Source organism: Rana temporaria, chromosome 2 (genome assembly GCF_905171775.1).
Source record: "Rana temporaria chromosome 2, aRanTem1.1, whole genome shotgun sequence".
Lineage (NCBI taxonomy): Eukaryota > Metazoa > Chordata > Amphibia > Anura > Ranidae > Rana > Rana temporaria.
In genome coordinates this window covers 453,665,499-453,683,551 of record NC_053490.1, presented here as the reverse complement: position 1 = coordinate 453,683,551, position 18,053 = coordinate 453,665,499, and the positions used below count along the sequence as shown (strand labels likewise).

Here is an 18,053-nt window from a genome sequence, read left to right as displayed (position 1 = left end):
TTTGCCATGTCTGTGCGATAAGTGCAAAAAAACGCGATTGTATTGTTCTATATCAGGGATATGCAATTAGTGGACCTTCAGCTGTTGCAACACTACAAATCCCATCATGCCTCTGCCTCTGGGTGTCATGCTTGTGGCTGTCGGAGTCTTGCAATGCCTCATGGGACTTGTAGTTTTGCAACATCTGGAGGTCCGCTAATTGCATATCCCTGTTCTATATCATGTCAGCTGTAAATCGAGATGAGCTTGGGATTTTTGTAGAGGTAGACCGGTATGTGTTTTTCTCTGGCTGATGCCGATATTTAGAAATTGGGGCGGCCGATGGTGGGTTTTTTTTTTTTTTTTTTATATATATGATTTATTTTTTCTCTTTTTTTTTTTTTTTTTTCCGATTTTATTTTAGGCCAATTAAAAAAAAAAAACACTCTCTCCACTCCTTCCTGCGTACCTCCTGCGTAGCACACACTTGATGTCCTCGGTACAGTTGGCACTGGCAATTGGAACTGATTGGCGGTGGCACTGGCAATTGCAACTGGTTGGCACTGATTGGCAGGTGGCACTGGTTTGGGACTGGCAGGTGGCACTAGATTTGGACAGATGCCACTGGCAGGTGGCACTGGCAATTGGAACTGGGTGGCACTGGCGGGTGGCAAACTAAGCCCAGTGTAACTTTGTGAAAGAGAGAGGAGCCGTCGGCTCGATGTCGTGGGTTGGTGGGACCCAGCAGTTAAATTACACCAGCCAATGATTGGGCTGATTTAAAAAGGGGACGGTGGCTGGTGTAATATAGCTGCCGGGTCCCGCCCACCCGCATTGAGCCGACGGCTCCTCTCTCTCCTCTGTTAGGCTTCATTTCCACTGGCGTTTTTACAGCCACTTTTGTTAGCCTTTTTTTACAGCTTAAAAACGCCTGTCCATGTTTGTTTTGTAAAAAAAAAAAAATATATATATATATATTTTTTTTGTGAGCTGGAGCTCAAAAACGCAGCGGTAGCGTTTTTGGGCGTTTTTACAGCTCTATTTACAGCCACAGAACGCCCTGGTCCCGCGTTTTTTTTTACAGCTCAAACGCCTATGCCATTTGCAGCTCAAAAACGCCTGTGGGCATGATGCCATAGAATAACTCAGAAAAGTGGCTGTAAAAACGCCAGTGGAAATGAAGCCTAACTTGTCAGTTTCACACTCGGCACAGCGCTTGATGCTGCCAGAGCCGCTGAGTGTAGAGAAGGGAGGAGGAATGGCGGTTAGTGTAAAATATCGGCCTAATTTTGATAATCGGCCTATTTATCGGTCTACCTCTAGTTCTTTGCGACTGCTGCATACTGTCTTGGTTGTCTGAGAATACCTCCTTATGACCAAAGGGGGATCTGATTGAACATCCTGTTCTAAGGTGATGCATCTCTTTATCCATCTCTACAATTTAGAGGTAAATTTAGAGGTATTAAAGTGTTTCTAAACGTAATTTTTTTTTTTTTTTATAGTTAAAATAAACATGTTATACAGTTTTGTTTTGCACAGAGTGGCCAGGAACCCCCTCTGGGGTCCCTCCCGTTGAACCTGGCTCCTCTTCTGTGTACCTTCATAGCCAACCGTTTACTGTGGAGGCCGTCCTAAATGATCCTTCCCAAGCAGGGCTTGGGGGGGGGGGGGAGGGGAGGTCCTCCGACGAAGATTTGATTGACGGTAGTAGGAGCTAATGGCTCCCGCTGCTGCCTCTGTGTCCTTTGAGGGGAGACGCGCAGACCAGCCCCACTGCAAACTAGACCAATGTAACTATGCTATAAAAAGCATTCTTGGGAAACCCCTTTTCAATGATATATTGAAGGCTGAAGTTTAAGTACCAAAAAACCCGTTGATGGTGTAATAATATCCACAGTCCTGTTTCTGTGTACACTTCCTGCATTTACCAAGTTTTCCTAGTTCTCTTCAGACAGAACGAGTTTCCTCTGTTGTGGATAATGGGATAGGGAGTGGGTTTGAGTAGTTTAGCAAAAGAAAAATGAAGAGAGCGCTGATATTATTCAGTCCATAAAATTCTTGTGTGTTGCAAGTCCACAACAGGATTTAGTAGTGGAGTGCATTTCTGGCAGATCAATGGGTTATTGTCTGTGCATGCAAGGTATTTAAAGGAATAAAACATGTGAAATGTACATCGTATATTTATTGTCTGTCCTCCCTCCCCTTGTATACATTCACACATGGCTTCCGGACTGTTAGTAGTTGCCTTTTTGTGATTCTGTATAGATTTATTTTCTGGTGCATGGGGCTGTCCCTAGAATTGCTGAAATCTAAATCTGTATAATGCGGCCTTTTGTTTCTTGATCAAGATAAACAAATATTTCTCTTCTACTTTCCAGCAATCCACCTCTTAGTGAAGAAATGCTGCCCCCTGGAGAGTGGATGTGTCATCGCTGCAGCATACGCAGGAAGGTAACTTGTTTTGCCTTTCATGTATTTACCATCCTCCTTTTTCAAAGTGAGGGACTGTTTACATTTGATCGTGATTCCTAATTTGTGTGCAGTTCTGCAGCTCCCACAGCTACACAAAAAAAAATCTTGCTGTTGAAGTAGGTTTATGGCACAAGAGGGTGTGCATGGATGTTTTGTGCTTTATTTTTTTCTATAAAGTTATTTTTTTATTTTATTTTTTTAAATAGTGGTGTTTACACTTCAGTCTACAGCAGGGGTCTCCAAACACTTTCTAAGCAAAGGGCCAGTTTACTGTCCTTCAGGGGGGCCGGACTGTGCCCAGTGAGAGTAGAAAATGCCACGGCATCAGTGCCCCATCATTGGTTTAAATGAGAGAAATAGTGACCCATTCTTGACATCAACGAGATTATTAGTACTTCATTGATGGTGTCAGTAGTAGATGGAATGTTGCCCCATCATTGGTGTCGGTCAATTGAATATTGCCCCAAGGGCCAGATAAAGGCAAGCAAAGGGCCACATTCGGCCCTCGGGCCGCAGTTTGGAGACCACTGGTCTAAAGTGAATATTAAGCTTTACAGTTCATATAAAGGTATCCAATCCATCAACCTGCCCAATCTCACACACTAGTGAGTTTATAAATGTAACTCAAGTGTCGGCTATCCCAGTTTTGTTCTAAAATTTTGGTAAAACCACTCCCTAGTATGAATGTGTGGTGAAAAGTTCCCAAGCTTGCCCGCATGCTGCAGGATCCTAAGGCATAAACAGCCTGGCTGTCTTTTTTTTTTTCTCTCTCTCCTAAAACCCCTCTTCTGTGCCCCCTGGTTGTACTCTTCTTGGCGTCCTGTCGGGAAGAAAGGGACATGCCTCCTGTAACTGAGAGCCTGTCCTGAGGCTTTGTGAAAAGCCTTATATTCATCAATACATTTCCCCTGCAAGTCTAGAAGAGGGTGGCACAGAACATTCTTGTTGCTTATGACTTAATGTAGTTCATATGTAATTTGTTTGTATTGCCAAATAGAACCATTCATTTGTTGTTCACAAAATGTATTTCTCCACAAAATGTATTTCAATACTATAATATGATCTTGGCAAGGTGCATGCCCTCTAAATAGCTTAGTTTAGCCCAAACTATGCATTTTTAATTTTGGGTGAGTGCCAGTAGTTTAACCACTTCAGCTGCGAAATATTTTACCCCCTTCATGACCAGGTGATTTGATGCTATTCGGCACTTGGATACTTCAACTAGCGATTGCGTGGTCATGCAATGCTGTATGCAAGCAAAATTTTATACAATTTATTTCCTACAAATGGAGCCTTCTTTTGGTGGTATTTGATCACCACTCTGCTTTTTTCATTTTTTCACTATAAACATTTAGGAGGAAAAACATTTGTTACTTTTCTATTAGAAAACATCCTGTGGGGGGGGGGGGTCTGAAAATCAAACTTAAATAATTCTACATGTCCTGGGTAAAAATGATCCAATTAAGTGCATATTGATTGGTTTCCGTAAAAGATATAACACCTACAAGCTTGTGAGATATAAAGCGGTTAAAATAAGTGTTGAATACCTCACTATTTTTCTAGGTAAATATATTTCTTGGAGGCGGTTCACACTGGGGCGACTCAGCTGCCTGACGAGTCGCGTCCCATTGTATTCAATAGAACCGTTCTAATAGGAGCGACGCAAGTCGCTCCGATTTTAGAAAAGGGTTCTTGTACGACTTTGGGGGCGACTTGGATTGACTTCTATACAGAAGTCATTTTGCACGTCGCCTCTGAAGTCATCTTTAGGACGCCTTGACGAGTCGCCCCCGAAGTCGTGCCGCCCCAGTGTGAACCGGCTCTAAAAGTGCTATTGACACAAAGTTATCACAACATGTCAGTAACAACCCATGCAATCCATACATACCAAGAAAGCAACGCAAATAATTTCAGAAATTAAGTTATGTGTAATTAAATGGAATGAGACAAATGGTATTGAACACACTAACTGAAATCTATTTAATACGTCGTAACAAAATCCTTTGTTACTAACGGCTTCAAGACGCCTCCTGTATAAGTAAACTAGTCGCATGCGTTGTTCAGGTGTGATTTTGGCCTATTCTGCCACACAGTCTTCAAATCTTTAAGATTCCTTGGGATCTTCTTTGAACTCTGATCTTTAGTTCTTTCCATAGATTTTCTATTGGAGTCAAGTCAGGTGATTGGCTGGGCCATTCTCGCATCTCTATTTTGTTTCATTAACCATTTGCCTACAGAGCACTTTCACCCCCTTCCTGCCCAGGCCATTTTTCAACTTTCAGCGCTGTCACACTTCGAATGACAATTGCGCATTCATGCAACAATGTCCCCAAATGAAATTTTTATCTTTTTTTTTTTTTTTTCCCCCACAAATAGTTTTCTTTTGGTGGTATTTGATCACCTCTGCGTTTTTTATTTAATGCGCTATAAACAAAATAAGAGGGACAAGTTTGAAAAAAACACTATTTTTTACTTTTTGCTATAATATCCATTTTTTTTTTTTTTTTTAAACAAATTTTTTTCTCAGTTTAGGCCGATATTCTACATATTTTTGGTAAAAAAATCGCAATAAGCATATATTGATTGGTTTGCGCAACAGTTATAGGGTCTACAAAATAGGGGATAAGATTTATAGCCTTTTTATTTTTTAACTAGTAATGGCGGCGATCAGCGATTTTTATCGTGACTGCGATATTGCGGCGGACATATCGGACACATATTTGGGACCATTCGCATTTATACAGCGATCCCTGCTATAAAAATACATTGTTTACTGTATAAATGTGACTGACAGGAAAAAGGGGTAAACACTATGGGGCGATCATGGGGTTAACGTATTCCCTAGGGAGTGATTCTTACTGTGGGGGAGGGGGGTGACTGGGGGGAGGTGACCGATGGTTGTCCCTAATGTACAAGGGACACACCATCGGTCCTCTCTCCCTGACAGGACGTGGGTCTGTGTGTTAACGCACACAGATCCACGGTCCTGCTCAGTTACTGGGCAATCACGGATGGCCGGCGGGCACGCGCATCGGGTCCCCGGTGATTTCTGAATGAAAAACATTCCAAGCTTGTATCAAGCTACCTTGCCTATGACATAGGAACCTGTCATTCATAATATATCACATCCCTGAAAATCTTCTTGTGTACTAGATTCTGTGTATATGTATCTATCTTCTGTTGGTGGATTCGATATTTAAGTGTGTGTGTTTTGTTTGTTGTGTTTTTTTTTTTTTTTTTTTTTTTTTTTTTACATAGTGGCTTAAAGCGGAGCTCCACCCTGAAGTGGAACTCGCGCTGATCGGAACCCTCCCCCCCCCCCCCTCCGGTGTCACATTTGACACCTTTCAGGGGGAGGGGGGTGCACATACCTGTCTAAAGACCGGTATTTGCACCCACTTCCGGCCACACAGTTTCGGGAACACTGCGGGCATGACGTCACCTCCCGTCCTCCCCCCGTTGTGCTCTGGGAACACTCGGCTCCCAGAGCACAGCGGGTGCCAATCAGTGGCGCAGCGCAACTCGCGCATGCGTCGTAGGGAACCGGGTAGTGAAGCCGGAGCGCTTCACTTCCTGGTTCCCTCACTGAGGTGGGCCGGGGGAGCAGCAAAGTGACGAGCGATCGCTCGTCCTCTGCGGATGGCGCTGGACTCCAGGACAGGTAAGTGTCCTAATATTAAAAGTCAGCAGCTGCAGTATTTGTAGCTGCTGGCTTTTAATTTTTTTTTTCATGGCACATCCCTTTTTAACAACTACTTTAAAGCGGATTTCCGGACACAATTTCACTTTTTAAATATAAATACCCCTGTAATACACAAGCTTAATGTATTCTAGTAAAGTTAGTCTGTAAACTAAGGTCCGTTTTGTTAGGTTGTTACAGCATTTAGACACTTTATAAAATAGAAATTGACTGGGGCCATCTTAAGTGTGGGCATCATGAAGCCAGACTGTATGACTTCCTGGATTTCAGCCTTGCAGAACTTGCACATGCTCAGTGCTGCACAAGCAGTGTCAGATCAGGTTTCAGCACCTGTGCTGTCCAAGTCACATAATTCTTTGAGACAAAAGGGAAAGTTACACCCACTACATTCCCAGGAGTCTGTGCGGTGTAGGTTAGGAAGCATTAAGCACCTAGGTGCAGGAAGTGGGAACATTAACTATTCTGCCTAGCAACAACACTTTGAAGGTATCTAAAAAAAAAAAAATTCGTAAAGGACTAATGATTTTTTTTTAAAACTACTGATGTAATGTTATATTTATGGGTGGAACTCCACTTTAACTATCATCTTTTATATCAGGGATATGCAATTAGCGGACCTCCAGCTGTTGCAAAACTACAAGTCCCATCATGCCTCTGGGTGTCATGCTTGTGGCTGTCAGAGTCTTGTTATGCCTCATGGGGGTTGTAGTTCTGCCACAGCTGGAGGTCCGCTAATTGCATATCCCTGTTTTATATCATCCCCTCTGTCAGATAAGAAGCTACATCCTAGTGCCTGTGCTTCATAATGGCATCTCCAGGCTCTCAGCTCTCCCTGTGTTGTATCTCTAGTTGGCGGGGCCAAGATTCCCCTGCTGACAGCCAGGGAGGAGAGGAGCTGTTTTTTTATTTATTAATTGATTGATTAATTTTTGAGCTTAGTTAGGCGCCAAATGCCCACTGTGAAGTGAGCGTCTAAGCGCCGCTGGTGAGATGTTACTTTGAATCAATCTGTGGTGAGGAAGAGAGAGGAAAGAGAAGAGGGCGGTGAAAAGAAAGGGTATCCAGCCCTTAGGGGAGCAAGAGGAAAGAGCCGTGGAGTGTAAGAGAAAAATAAAAAGGAAAGGGGCAGTGGGGATACTAGAAGAGGGGTAGAAGACATCATAGATGTCTAAATAGTCAGGGCCGTTCCGGGATCATGGTTATTAGGGAGGCAAGTGGCCCCTTCAATGAGGGGGCGGACTGTGAGAGGGAAAAAAATACATTTATCCATAAGCCTGGACGAACAGCTCCGTCTTCAGTTTTTTTCTGAAGAGGAGCAGGTTGGGTGTCATCTTAAGTTATAAGGAGAGGGCATTCCAAAGGCATGGCACCCCTACTCTGGAGTCGTTTGCCTCCCATGGAAGAAAGTTTAGATGGAATTAATAATTATTATTAAGCATAGGCACCTAGGACAGCTTTTTATCAGAGTGGTATAATCACTTTTGAAGCGGTGGGGAGAGGAGCAGATCAGCGATAAGTGAGAGTTGGCGGGGAGGAGGGCAGTGGGAGATGCATGAGAACTGCAGATGGCAACGTATGGCAGGGGCACATATGCTGACAACTGTTTCAGGGCTCAAAAGCCCTGATAAATCTGAGTCGGCGTACAGAGGGGAGGGTAGAAACTGTCGGGATCAGCCAGGTATTTCTGATAGAGGGGGCCAAAATACACAGCACAAGCACTATGCTTTATAACTTGCTTTAAAGGAACAGGATCTTTATTTATTTTTTTTGGGGGGGGGGGGGGGGGTTAAAAAATGCTTTAAGTTATGCACCAAACATTATTTTTATTTATTTTTTGGTTTGAGGGTTTTTAGCTAATTAGTTGATCAAAACCATTATCGGCCAACTACTCTATTTTGAAAATAATCGTTGCGGCCCTAGATCATCGTTTCATCTTTTTCTTTTTTTCATTCAAATTTAAGTTTATTTTCAATAAAATAAATACATACATTTGTATTAAATTAGCAAGAAATAAGTCAATAGCACGCAGAAATATAATAATTTAAATACATTTCAATTCATAATAATCATTCCTGTCTTATTAACTGCCACTTATATCTATCCGTCCTATATGCTCTACACCATGTGGTGAAAGTAAGGCAGTTCACATAAGCTAAATTAAAAGACTATTTCAAAGTAATACTTTAAACTTGAAAGAGAAACAGAATATTTTCATATATCAAGGAATTCCTAGGTCTAGCGTTATCACACAATAAGTTATATAAGGGATAAAACTAATTGAGTGTACCAGATTAAATTACTTAGAATAATTAAAGGATAAGATATCCGGAGTGCATCAACCTCTCCGACACCCCTAACGGGAACTTTCTGTGTCCAAGAGGTTGAGCAAAACCTCCAATCCTCCCTCCCTCCCTCCAATAACTATTACTGGAACTCTCCGATAACCGAAAACAAATTTTCGGAATCCCCATCAAATCTAATTATTTCAAAGGTTTGGTAGAATCCTTCAATTACTTAAACATAAACTTATCTTTTCAAAATAAAACAAACTGAGGACCAAAAATCTTAAGGATTCTATCCCCAGAGATAAAATAATGAGATAAAACCTAAGAAGAATCAGAAGAAAAAAAGAAAGAGTGACAAAAGACAAGAGAGGAAGTGAAAAAGGAAAGCCTGAAGAAAATCAGGAGAGATAGAAAATTAGCCTGCCTGCCATCTACCAGCATCGTCCAAAAGACACTGATGTCATCAAAACCTTCACGGAGTATAAGTTATCCCCATGTATTCCAACCAAGGTTCCCAGATTTCATAGAAAAGAGTAGACTTATCCAACATGGAGCAGACCCTTTTCTCTTGTTCCATAATCCATGTGACCTTTCTTTTCATATATAGGATGGAAACATTAGTCTTTTTCCATGCAGCTGCGAGTGTAATCCTGGCACCTGTCATAATATATAAGATGAGTTTTCTGGTAACCTTGGAAGTTAGAGGTAACATTCCGTTAAGTAAAGCAATAGTAGGAGATTGATGCAGGTTACAGCCTGTGACTCGTCTGATTATATTGAACACCTTATTCCAGTAACCCCGAATTTTGGGACATTCCCACCAAATATGTATCATAGACCCCAATCCATGGCAGCCTCTGAAACATAGGGGAGAAGTTGTCGGATACATAGAGGTCAGTTTGACGGGAACTAAATACCATCTAGTATAAATTTTTATGTTCGCTTCTATAAGAGAGACATTCACATAACCTTTAATGGATCTGGTATAATTCTTATACCAGTCCGACAAATCCCATTCGTTATTAAGTTCCTTTTCCCATGCCAGCATTTGCGGCAATTTGGTGTCATTAGTAGCAAGTGAATTATATATAATTGAAATATTCCCCTTCCTGGACAAACCCTGATCACATTTACTTTCATAGGGTGTCAAAAGTCCAGATATCGAGTCGTTATCCCATAGGCTTTGAGCGTAGTCATGTAGTTGAGAAAATCTTAGTTTTTCTGAAACAGGAAGGTCTAGCTTGTCAATAAAATGTTGCTCGGGGAGGGGACCCGAACGAGAAAAGAAGCGTCCTATACGATACAACCCCTTATCATGCCACCATTTAAAGGAATCTTTATCAATTTTAGAAGTAAAGAATGGGTCTATGAAAATATTCGATAAAGGCCTACCATTAGAGAGGGATTGTTTTTAAGTGAATCCCATAAAACTAAAGTTTGAGATAGAGTCGGAGATAATATAGAAGGCCTTTTCTTGGTATGACTCCACATTAAATCCTCTATCGTTCGATTCGGAATCGCCTGTTCTTCGATGTCTATCCAATCAGGACGTTCATTTTTAAGAAAAATTTCTGATAATTGCGCTAATCTCGCTGATTGGTAGTACCATATCAAATTAGGCACACCTAGACCGCCTTGTTCAGATAAGTTATAGAGAGTGCGAGATGGAAGGCGTGGACCCTTGTTGTTCCATATAAACTTGGTAATTTTGCCTTGAAAGGATTTTAGTTGACTTTTGATTATCGGTATAGGTAATGATCGAAAGAGATACAAAAGCCTAGGGAGAAGAGTCATCTTGATCGAATTAATTCTACCAATCCAACCTATATTCTGAGTACCCCAGTCTTTCAGATCCTTCTCAAGTTTTCTATACATAGGGGGATAGTTGGCTAGATATAAATTCTGAATATTGGGGGTCAAATTAATGCCTAGGTATTTAATATAAGAGGCGTCCCATTTGAATCTATAACGTTCTTTCAGTAGAGAAACAGTGGACTCAGTAAGTGAAACATTGAGGGCCCTGGATTTGGCTATGTTTACAGCAAGACCTGAAACCAGAGAAAATTCGTCCATAAGAGAGTATACTTCGGGCAGGGATGTTTCTGGTGCAGTCAAAAAAAGTAAAAGGTCGTCTGCAAATAAGGCGCACTTATGTTCCTTTTTGGCACATCGAACACCCCTGATATTTGCATTTTCACGAATAGCTATAGCCAGGGATTCAATCACAATTGCAAATATCAGGGGAGATAAAGGGCATCCCTGCCTTGTACCTCTACGGATCTCGATAGATTCTGAAAAAATACCTTGAAAGCGTACTTTAGCTTCAGGGGAATAGTAAAGTGCAGACAGGATACCCATAAATTTAGCGCCAAACCCCCAATGGTTCATCACCTTGAACATAAAAGGCCAAGACACTGAGTCAAATGCTTTCTGAAGATCTATGGAAAGAAGCATACCCTTCTGACCAGTATCACCAGACCATCCTGAGTTCAGTATAGAAATCAGATCAATAGCTCTCCTAACCTGATCCGGACCTTGCCTCCCAGTAATGAAGCCAACTTGATCTTTACTAACATATTGACCAATGAAAGAAGATAACCTATTGGCCATTATTTTAGTAAGTATCTTAAGATCGTTATTGATAAGAGATATCGGTCTATAGTTCTCCACCAGGCTATGATCCTTTTCCGGCTTAGGGATCACCGATATATAAGCCAAATTGAGTTGTCTTTCTATAGGATCTCCCTCGGTCATGTGGTTGAAAAATCTCACCAAATAGGGCGTTAAAATGCTTGAAAATGTTTTGTAATATGAACTCGAAAATCCATCAGGTCCCGGGGCTTTATCTAATTTTAGGTGTTTAATCACTGGCGATACTTCCTCAATTGAAATGGGAGCCTCCATCACCTCTGTATGTATTTCAGACAATTTAGGAAGATTCAGATTGCTAAGAAAATCATCTATCCTCTCTGAAGAAGAATCCTCAGTAGAGGTATAAAGCTTAGAATAAAAGTCATGGAAGGCCTCCATTATTCTCCTAGGGTTTAGGGAGAATGAACCGTCAATCATCTTTATTTTAGGGAGAGTTCTTGATTGAAATCTAGGTGACAATTTATGTGCTAGCATTGGACCTATTTTATCTTTAAATTTATAGAAATTAGCTCCAGTCCATTTTATATCTTCCCCCGCCTTAGTCGTAAGTACCAGGTTCAGAGCAGATCTGGCCGCATCAAGTGCCTGAGTAGGAAAGTTATGAGAATCAGTTTTATGTTTTCTACACAGGTCTAAATAGTTGATTTCCAGTCTTTTTATTTCTAGGTTCTTCTGTTTTTTGAGGTTAGCGGCCAATTGTATTATTTTGCCCCTGATAGAAGCCTTGTGAGCAGCCCACAAAGTTTCAGGGGATATATCATCTGTATCATTGTGTTCAAAATATTCTAGAAGGGATTGCTCAATATCCTTTATTAGGACAGGATTTTTCAAAATAGATCTAAGTGTCCAATGAGATACTTTAGGAGAAGTATCCTCTCTCCTTAGTGACAAAAGAACCATTGAGTGATCCGACCAGGAAACATCAACTATATTAGATTTAATGGCTGCCGGGACGTGATGGTTTGATATCAATATATGATCTATACGAGAGTAAGACTGGTGGGGGTTAGAATAGTGAGTATAGTCTTTAGTTCTTGGGTTTAATTCCCTCCAGATATCAGTCAGTCTGTTTTGATGTAAAATACGTGCTACTTGTAAACTAATTTTAGTCGGTCTGATGACCTTATCGGCTTTAGATTTGGATTTGTCCAATCCAATGTCGAAAGCCAGGTTAGAGTCTCCTCCCATAACAATAATTCCCTCCATAAATGGACGGAGGGTATCAAGCATCTGAGTGAAAAACCGCTTTTGACCTCTGTTAGGAGCATAATAAGAAACGAATGTGTACATTTTTTCGTCAAGAGTACCTTTTATCAAGATAAACCTACCTTCCGGGTCTCCATATTCCTTGATCAAGTTAAAATTACAGTATCTAGAGAACAAAACGGCCACACCTTTAGTTTTGTTTTCCGCTTTAGCTAGAAAAAATAATGGATAGTGAGCATGCATAAAAGTGGGGTTGTATCGTTTAGGGAAGTGGGTTTCTTGAAGGAAAACCACATCTACATGAAGAGATTTGTAAACTTGAAGAGCTTTGCGTCTCTTAATAGGAGAATTCAACCCCTGAGTGTTGTGAGTGACAACACTAAGGGGTTTAGATACATCATTTGATCCAGCCATAAGTCTTGTCTACTACTATGGTTAGGCAGGACCGCAAGGATATCATCTGTAACACCGTTATTACGAGCAATGGCAGGCAGGCTAAAGAGAAGAAGAGGGCGAGAAGGAAAAAAGGGAAACAGAAAGAAGAGGCAAAAAGACAAGAATAAAAAAACATACTGCACAACAAGTCACTAAATCGTGCAAGGTCAAATTGTGACCCAGAATGGGGGAAGAGAAAGAGTCTCCTTCCCTCATTCAAACGAAAAACATTAGCATAGTCCCTTAAATGGACTATATTCTTACCCATTGGGTCGACAAAGTGTCGCTCCAAGAGGTAAGTTGAGGTCCAATACCTCACCGTCGTCAGTCGTCGACAGATTAAACTTTACATCATAAAAACTTTTTCAAGAACAATGGCATTCAATTAATAGGGACCATAAAAAATAAATAAGGAGAGAGGGGTAAAAAAAGAAAGGGGGAAAACCATACTATATATGTATTTTATTATATATTTCAGAAATGAAGAAGTAACCTCCTCCGTATTAAATGGTAAAAATAAGAGGGGGAAAAAATAAATAATAATTTCCCTTCTCCCTTTTCCCTCTCTCCTAAAAAAATAAAAAAAAAATCATCTCGGACACTGTGTGACATAAAAAAAATCCTGAGAGATACTTCCTGGGTAAGACTATTCAATATTCAGGTGATGGAGTCTTTTCCAACTTTTCTGTATTTGACCTTGTTCCAAGGATTCAGATTTGGACTAGTAGGTGTGGTCCTCTTGCCCGATGGTAGTTGAGGTGAAGTAGTGTCCATAGCTGGTTTAAGAGAGAGAATTTTTAGATCAATTAGAAGTTTTTCACCCTCGCGGAGATTATGTATCACATGGTGTCTGCCATTGTGATTGAACTTTAAGGCGAAGGGAAAGGCCCATTTGTATTTGATGTCATTGTCCATGAGGTCCGACAATAACGGTTTCATCGCTCTTCTTCTCTGAATGGTGTATGGAGAAATGTCAGAAAATATTTGTATTGTAGCACCATGGTATTGGAGATTCTCCTGTTGTCTAGATCTTTTCATAACGTCCTCCTTGGTGGAGAAATAATGAGGCTTGACCACCACATCTCTGGGTAAACCATCTCTTCTTAGTGGACCCAATGATCTATGAGCCCTGTCTAATTCCATTTTTGGAGTAGGTATAGATGGTAGAAGGATTTTTATAATGTCCTGTATTGCTGAGTGGACATCCACAATGGATTCAGGAAGACCCCTGACCCTAAAATTCTCCCTTCTTGACCTGTTTTCTAAATCATCAATCTTATCCTGAGCAGCCTCCAGTTGATCTTGCAAGAAATGCATATGGCTATCATGTTGTTCAGTTTTCGAAACGTTAGCATCTAACTTATGTTCTATAGAATCAATCCCGTTGCCAAGACAATGAAAGTCAGCCCTGATATCGTTAGTGATTTTCTCGGCAGTAAGAGCTAAACCCCTTTCCATCATTTCAGATATTTTGTTATACAGTTCAGCAACATTGAAAGAAGCTTCCGGAACATGTTCAGTATTTGCAGTTACCTGTTTAGGATCCTGAGAGACGGACTCAATAGGAATCATGTGGTCAGCCATTGTAATTGTGAGAGCTCCCCCAATTGTAGAAGGATATAAATTTAGAAGCTTTGCTGAACCCAGAGAAGGAGGTGATGAGGTGGGAAGTAGAAGTGACGAGACTTGTCCGTCGAACTCAGTATCTCCAACAGATGTCTGAGGGCTTGTAGAAGGAGGGGAGTCTATATCATAAAGAGACTCTTTGATGATTCTATTTTTGTTTTTTTTACTTTGTTTCCCCTTCATATATATGAAGTGTTAAAATAAATATCTGACAACAGTATTCAAATATCAATGTATTGCGAAATCTGCAGTGTACTCCTATACCAGCTCCCTTAGGTAGAACTCTCTTACCACAATTATCAGTCAGCTGAAGTTAATCTTGCGAACAGCCTAAACCCAGCTTAGAGTACATAAGTAAAGGAAAAGACCATCTTTATGGGAATGCCATAAATTTCATACCATTCAGATATCCTATTAATGTATAGAGGGTCAAATCTGCTTCTTTCGTCGACAGACTTCGGACGGTGTGTAAGAATACCTCAGTGAATTCCCATTACAGGGATAATCATAGTATAATCCGACGGTGTATATGACAGCCACTGAGAACTGTATCCAGTCGGTAGCCTGACTTTGATATCAGCGGACAGTTTCCTAGTGCAGTCAGGTGGTCAGGGCATATGAATAAATAATCCAGTTTAGAAAGAAATAGCACAAAATATAAAAAAAAAATATATATATATATATATATATATATATATATATATATATATATATATGTATGTATGTGTGTGTATGTATATATATATATATATATATATATATATGTATGTGTGTGTATGTATATATATATATATATATATATATATGTATGTGTATGTATATATATATATATATATATATATGAAAAAAAAAAAACACTATAAAGTTGTCAGAAATTCATATTGACATTGACAGTCCTGTTCCTTTAATCTTCACAAAACCGAGGTATTATGGTCCATTTGTATAGTGAAATGTTATGGTGTCCAGACAACTAGATTTAATAAGATACTGTCAGTGCCCTGTAAGCGAATAGCTGGGTAATGGTTTTATGCTGTAATAAATGTGTATACCACAAGATGGCGTTGTTACCTCAATGGAAGAGTTTCACAGTGCATCACAACCAGGCAATTCCTGCATTCAGGTAGCTAGATAGTAATAAAGCAATTCAGTAAGGGAAAGATTACCCGTTGGGTATCAAATATTGATAATATCAATAATAGACCGGGTCTTAAATCCTGCACTGTAGTGTGTTAACATGAATCACATAAATTGCAAACAGTTACATGAGACTTCTGAGGAGAAGGTGTTTCAAGAAACTATCAGGCCCTTGTAAATATATTGCTGGATTATGAGCCTCTGTCCCCACACTGAGCTGCAGTCTCCTGAGGTAAATTATATGAGGACAGCGGTCAAGTACATTATCACCTCAGTTTATGTATTTCTAGCACTTGGAGATCCTAAAATGGTTTCGGATTCCTATTATATAACATATAATTATCTCTTGTCCGTGCAGAGTCTACAAAAGAGGGATGTCACATAGCCTCCTCAGAGCATATCCATATACCTCCCGTCCTGGCCTCTGACACCCTTTCAACTGTTGCATATAACCATCAAAGGGTATTATGCCATAAAATAAAGAAATGGCCTATCCACCTTGAAGGATGTAGGGGAAGCAGTATTGAGCCCTGAAGAGAAAGGGGTATATGAGAGTTGAGGCAGTGGGTGAAGCAAGATGGCCGCCAGGCCTCCGGAGGTAGGCCGAGACCACGGGCCTTGAGTGACTGAGGGAGGTGAGGGAGTGTCGCCTGTCACTTCCGACGCCTATAGCAGTGTATCCCGGGTGGACGGAGGGGTGGATGCAGCTTAATGGGCTCAGCGATCCGTACTCGAGTCCGGGGCTGTCCGATAATCTGTAGGCCTCAAAATGGCGATGACGCCACTGTATGAAGAGGAGGCCCCGGGTCACAGCAATGGATGAGTTCGTATCGAAACTCCTCAAGAAAGGTATTTTATAGATCAGGTAAAGTCGCTGATACAGGATGGGGTGTTTTTGTAATTAAAACGGTAATACCGGTAACCGATGGCTCCAGATTACAATCTGCTAGACAGAGCTCGTCCAGAAAGCGTCCATCACCATCCTCGTCCGGCCACTTCCCCCCGTTTCAGCTTTTTCATTCTGGTAGATGGCAGCACATTTTTATCAAGGATGTCTTGGTATGTTTATCCATTCATCCTTCAAAGACATTAAGTTTGCCAGTACTGTATGCTGAAAATCAGGCCCACATGTTCCCACCTCCAAACTTCACTGTTGGTATGGGGGTGTTTTTGGGTTGATGTGCCATTTGACCTCCAAACATGGTGTGTATTATGGCATCCAAAGAGTTCAATTTTGGTCTTCTCTGACCAGACTATATTCTTCCAGTATTTTACAGCATTGTCTAAATGTTGTGCAACAAACTTTAAACAAGCTTCAACATGCTTTTTCTTCAGCAATGGAGTATTGGGTGGTGAGCGTGCATAGCAGTTGAGTGCATTACTTATTGTTTTCTTTGAAACAATTGTACCTGCTAATGCCAGTTTTTAAGCTCTTCTGATAATTCTTTTCACTCCTTGTGACGAGCACCTCGTTCTTGCCTGGTTTATGGCGAAATTATCTTTCTACTTCCGTATTATGGCCCCAATAGTGCTCACTGGAACATTCGGAAGTTTAAAAATCCTTCTGTAACCAATGCCATCAGTGTGTTTTGCAACAATAAGGTTGCAAAGGTCTTGAGAGAGCTCTTTTCTTTTACCCATCATGAGATGTTTCTTGTGTGACACCTTGGTAATGAGACACTCTTTTATAGGCCATCAGTTGAGACTGAACCAGCTGATATTTGCGTTTTGAAAAGGGCTTGGATTGCTTTCTATGTACTGATGGAATTTTGGCTTTCCATGCCTTTTTTGCACCACCCGTTCATGTGTTTAATGCTTTTTCTGTGTCATTCCATTTTCTTACACATGACTTAATTTCTGAACTTATTTCTATTTATTTTTTTGTATGTATGGATTGCATGGGTTACTGACGTGGTGAAAAATGTATGTCAATAGCACCTTTTAGAAATATATTTACCTAGAACAATGGTGACGTGTTCAATACTTATTTTACCTGCTATATTGGATTTTTTTTTTTTTTTTTAAATACTAGTAATGGCGGTGATCAGTGACTTGTAGCGGGATGGCAGATATTCTGCCACTGATGCCTTGTAGAAACTGGCTAACTGCCACCTCCAGTAACTCTACTGTGGTCAGTTCTAATCTATACTGACACTGTACTAATGACACTGTCTGGGCGGGGGTTAAACATCTAGGGTAAGCAATCATTGGAACCGATGGTCGGCATGTGATCTCACAATGAATAAAAATCCAGAGGTTTGAGTTGTCACCAGAACCGCAAAAGATTTGAAATCTTAGCGGTTGATGACTAACTATCTGATTTAATTTCCTCCCATTTCTGTGTTCTGCTGGGAAGTTTTCCGGCCCCTAGAAAGCATAAGGGACAAAATAAGCTGACACTGGGTTTTTACTGTTCATTACTTCTTAGAAATGGGGGGGGGGGGGGGTTGATGGCTTTTGTGATACATCAGTATGGCTTCTTTGCTGAGACAACAGTGTATGGCCATTAACATACCCTGGCAATGCTCATATTTTAATTATGCCATGTGTTTTTATATAGTGTA

General features: G+C 40.7%; 1 protein-coding gene across 2 annotated transcripts in view; it reads left to right on the top strand.

The window, feature by feature from the left end:
- Positions 1–18,053, top strand: part of PHF12 (PHD finger protein 12) — a 96,276-nt gene that overhangs the window by 39,708 nt on the left and 38,515 nt on the right. For both annotated transcript variants that reach the window (XM_040338535.1, XM_040338536.1), the window contains exon 3: positions 2,358–2,430. In XM_040338535.1, coding sequence (XP_040194469.1) covers positions 2,358–2,430 — 73 coding nt within the window. The remainder of the gene's footprint in view (positions 1–2,357; positions 2,431–18,053) is intronic.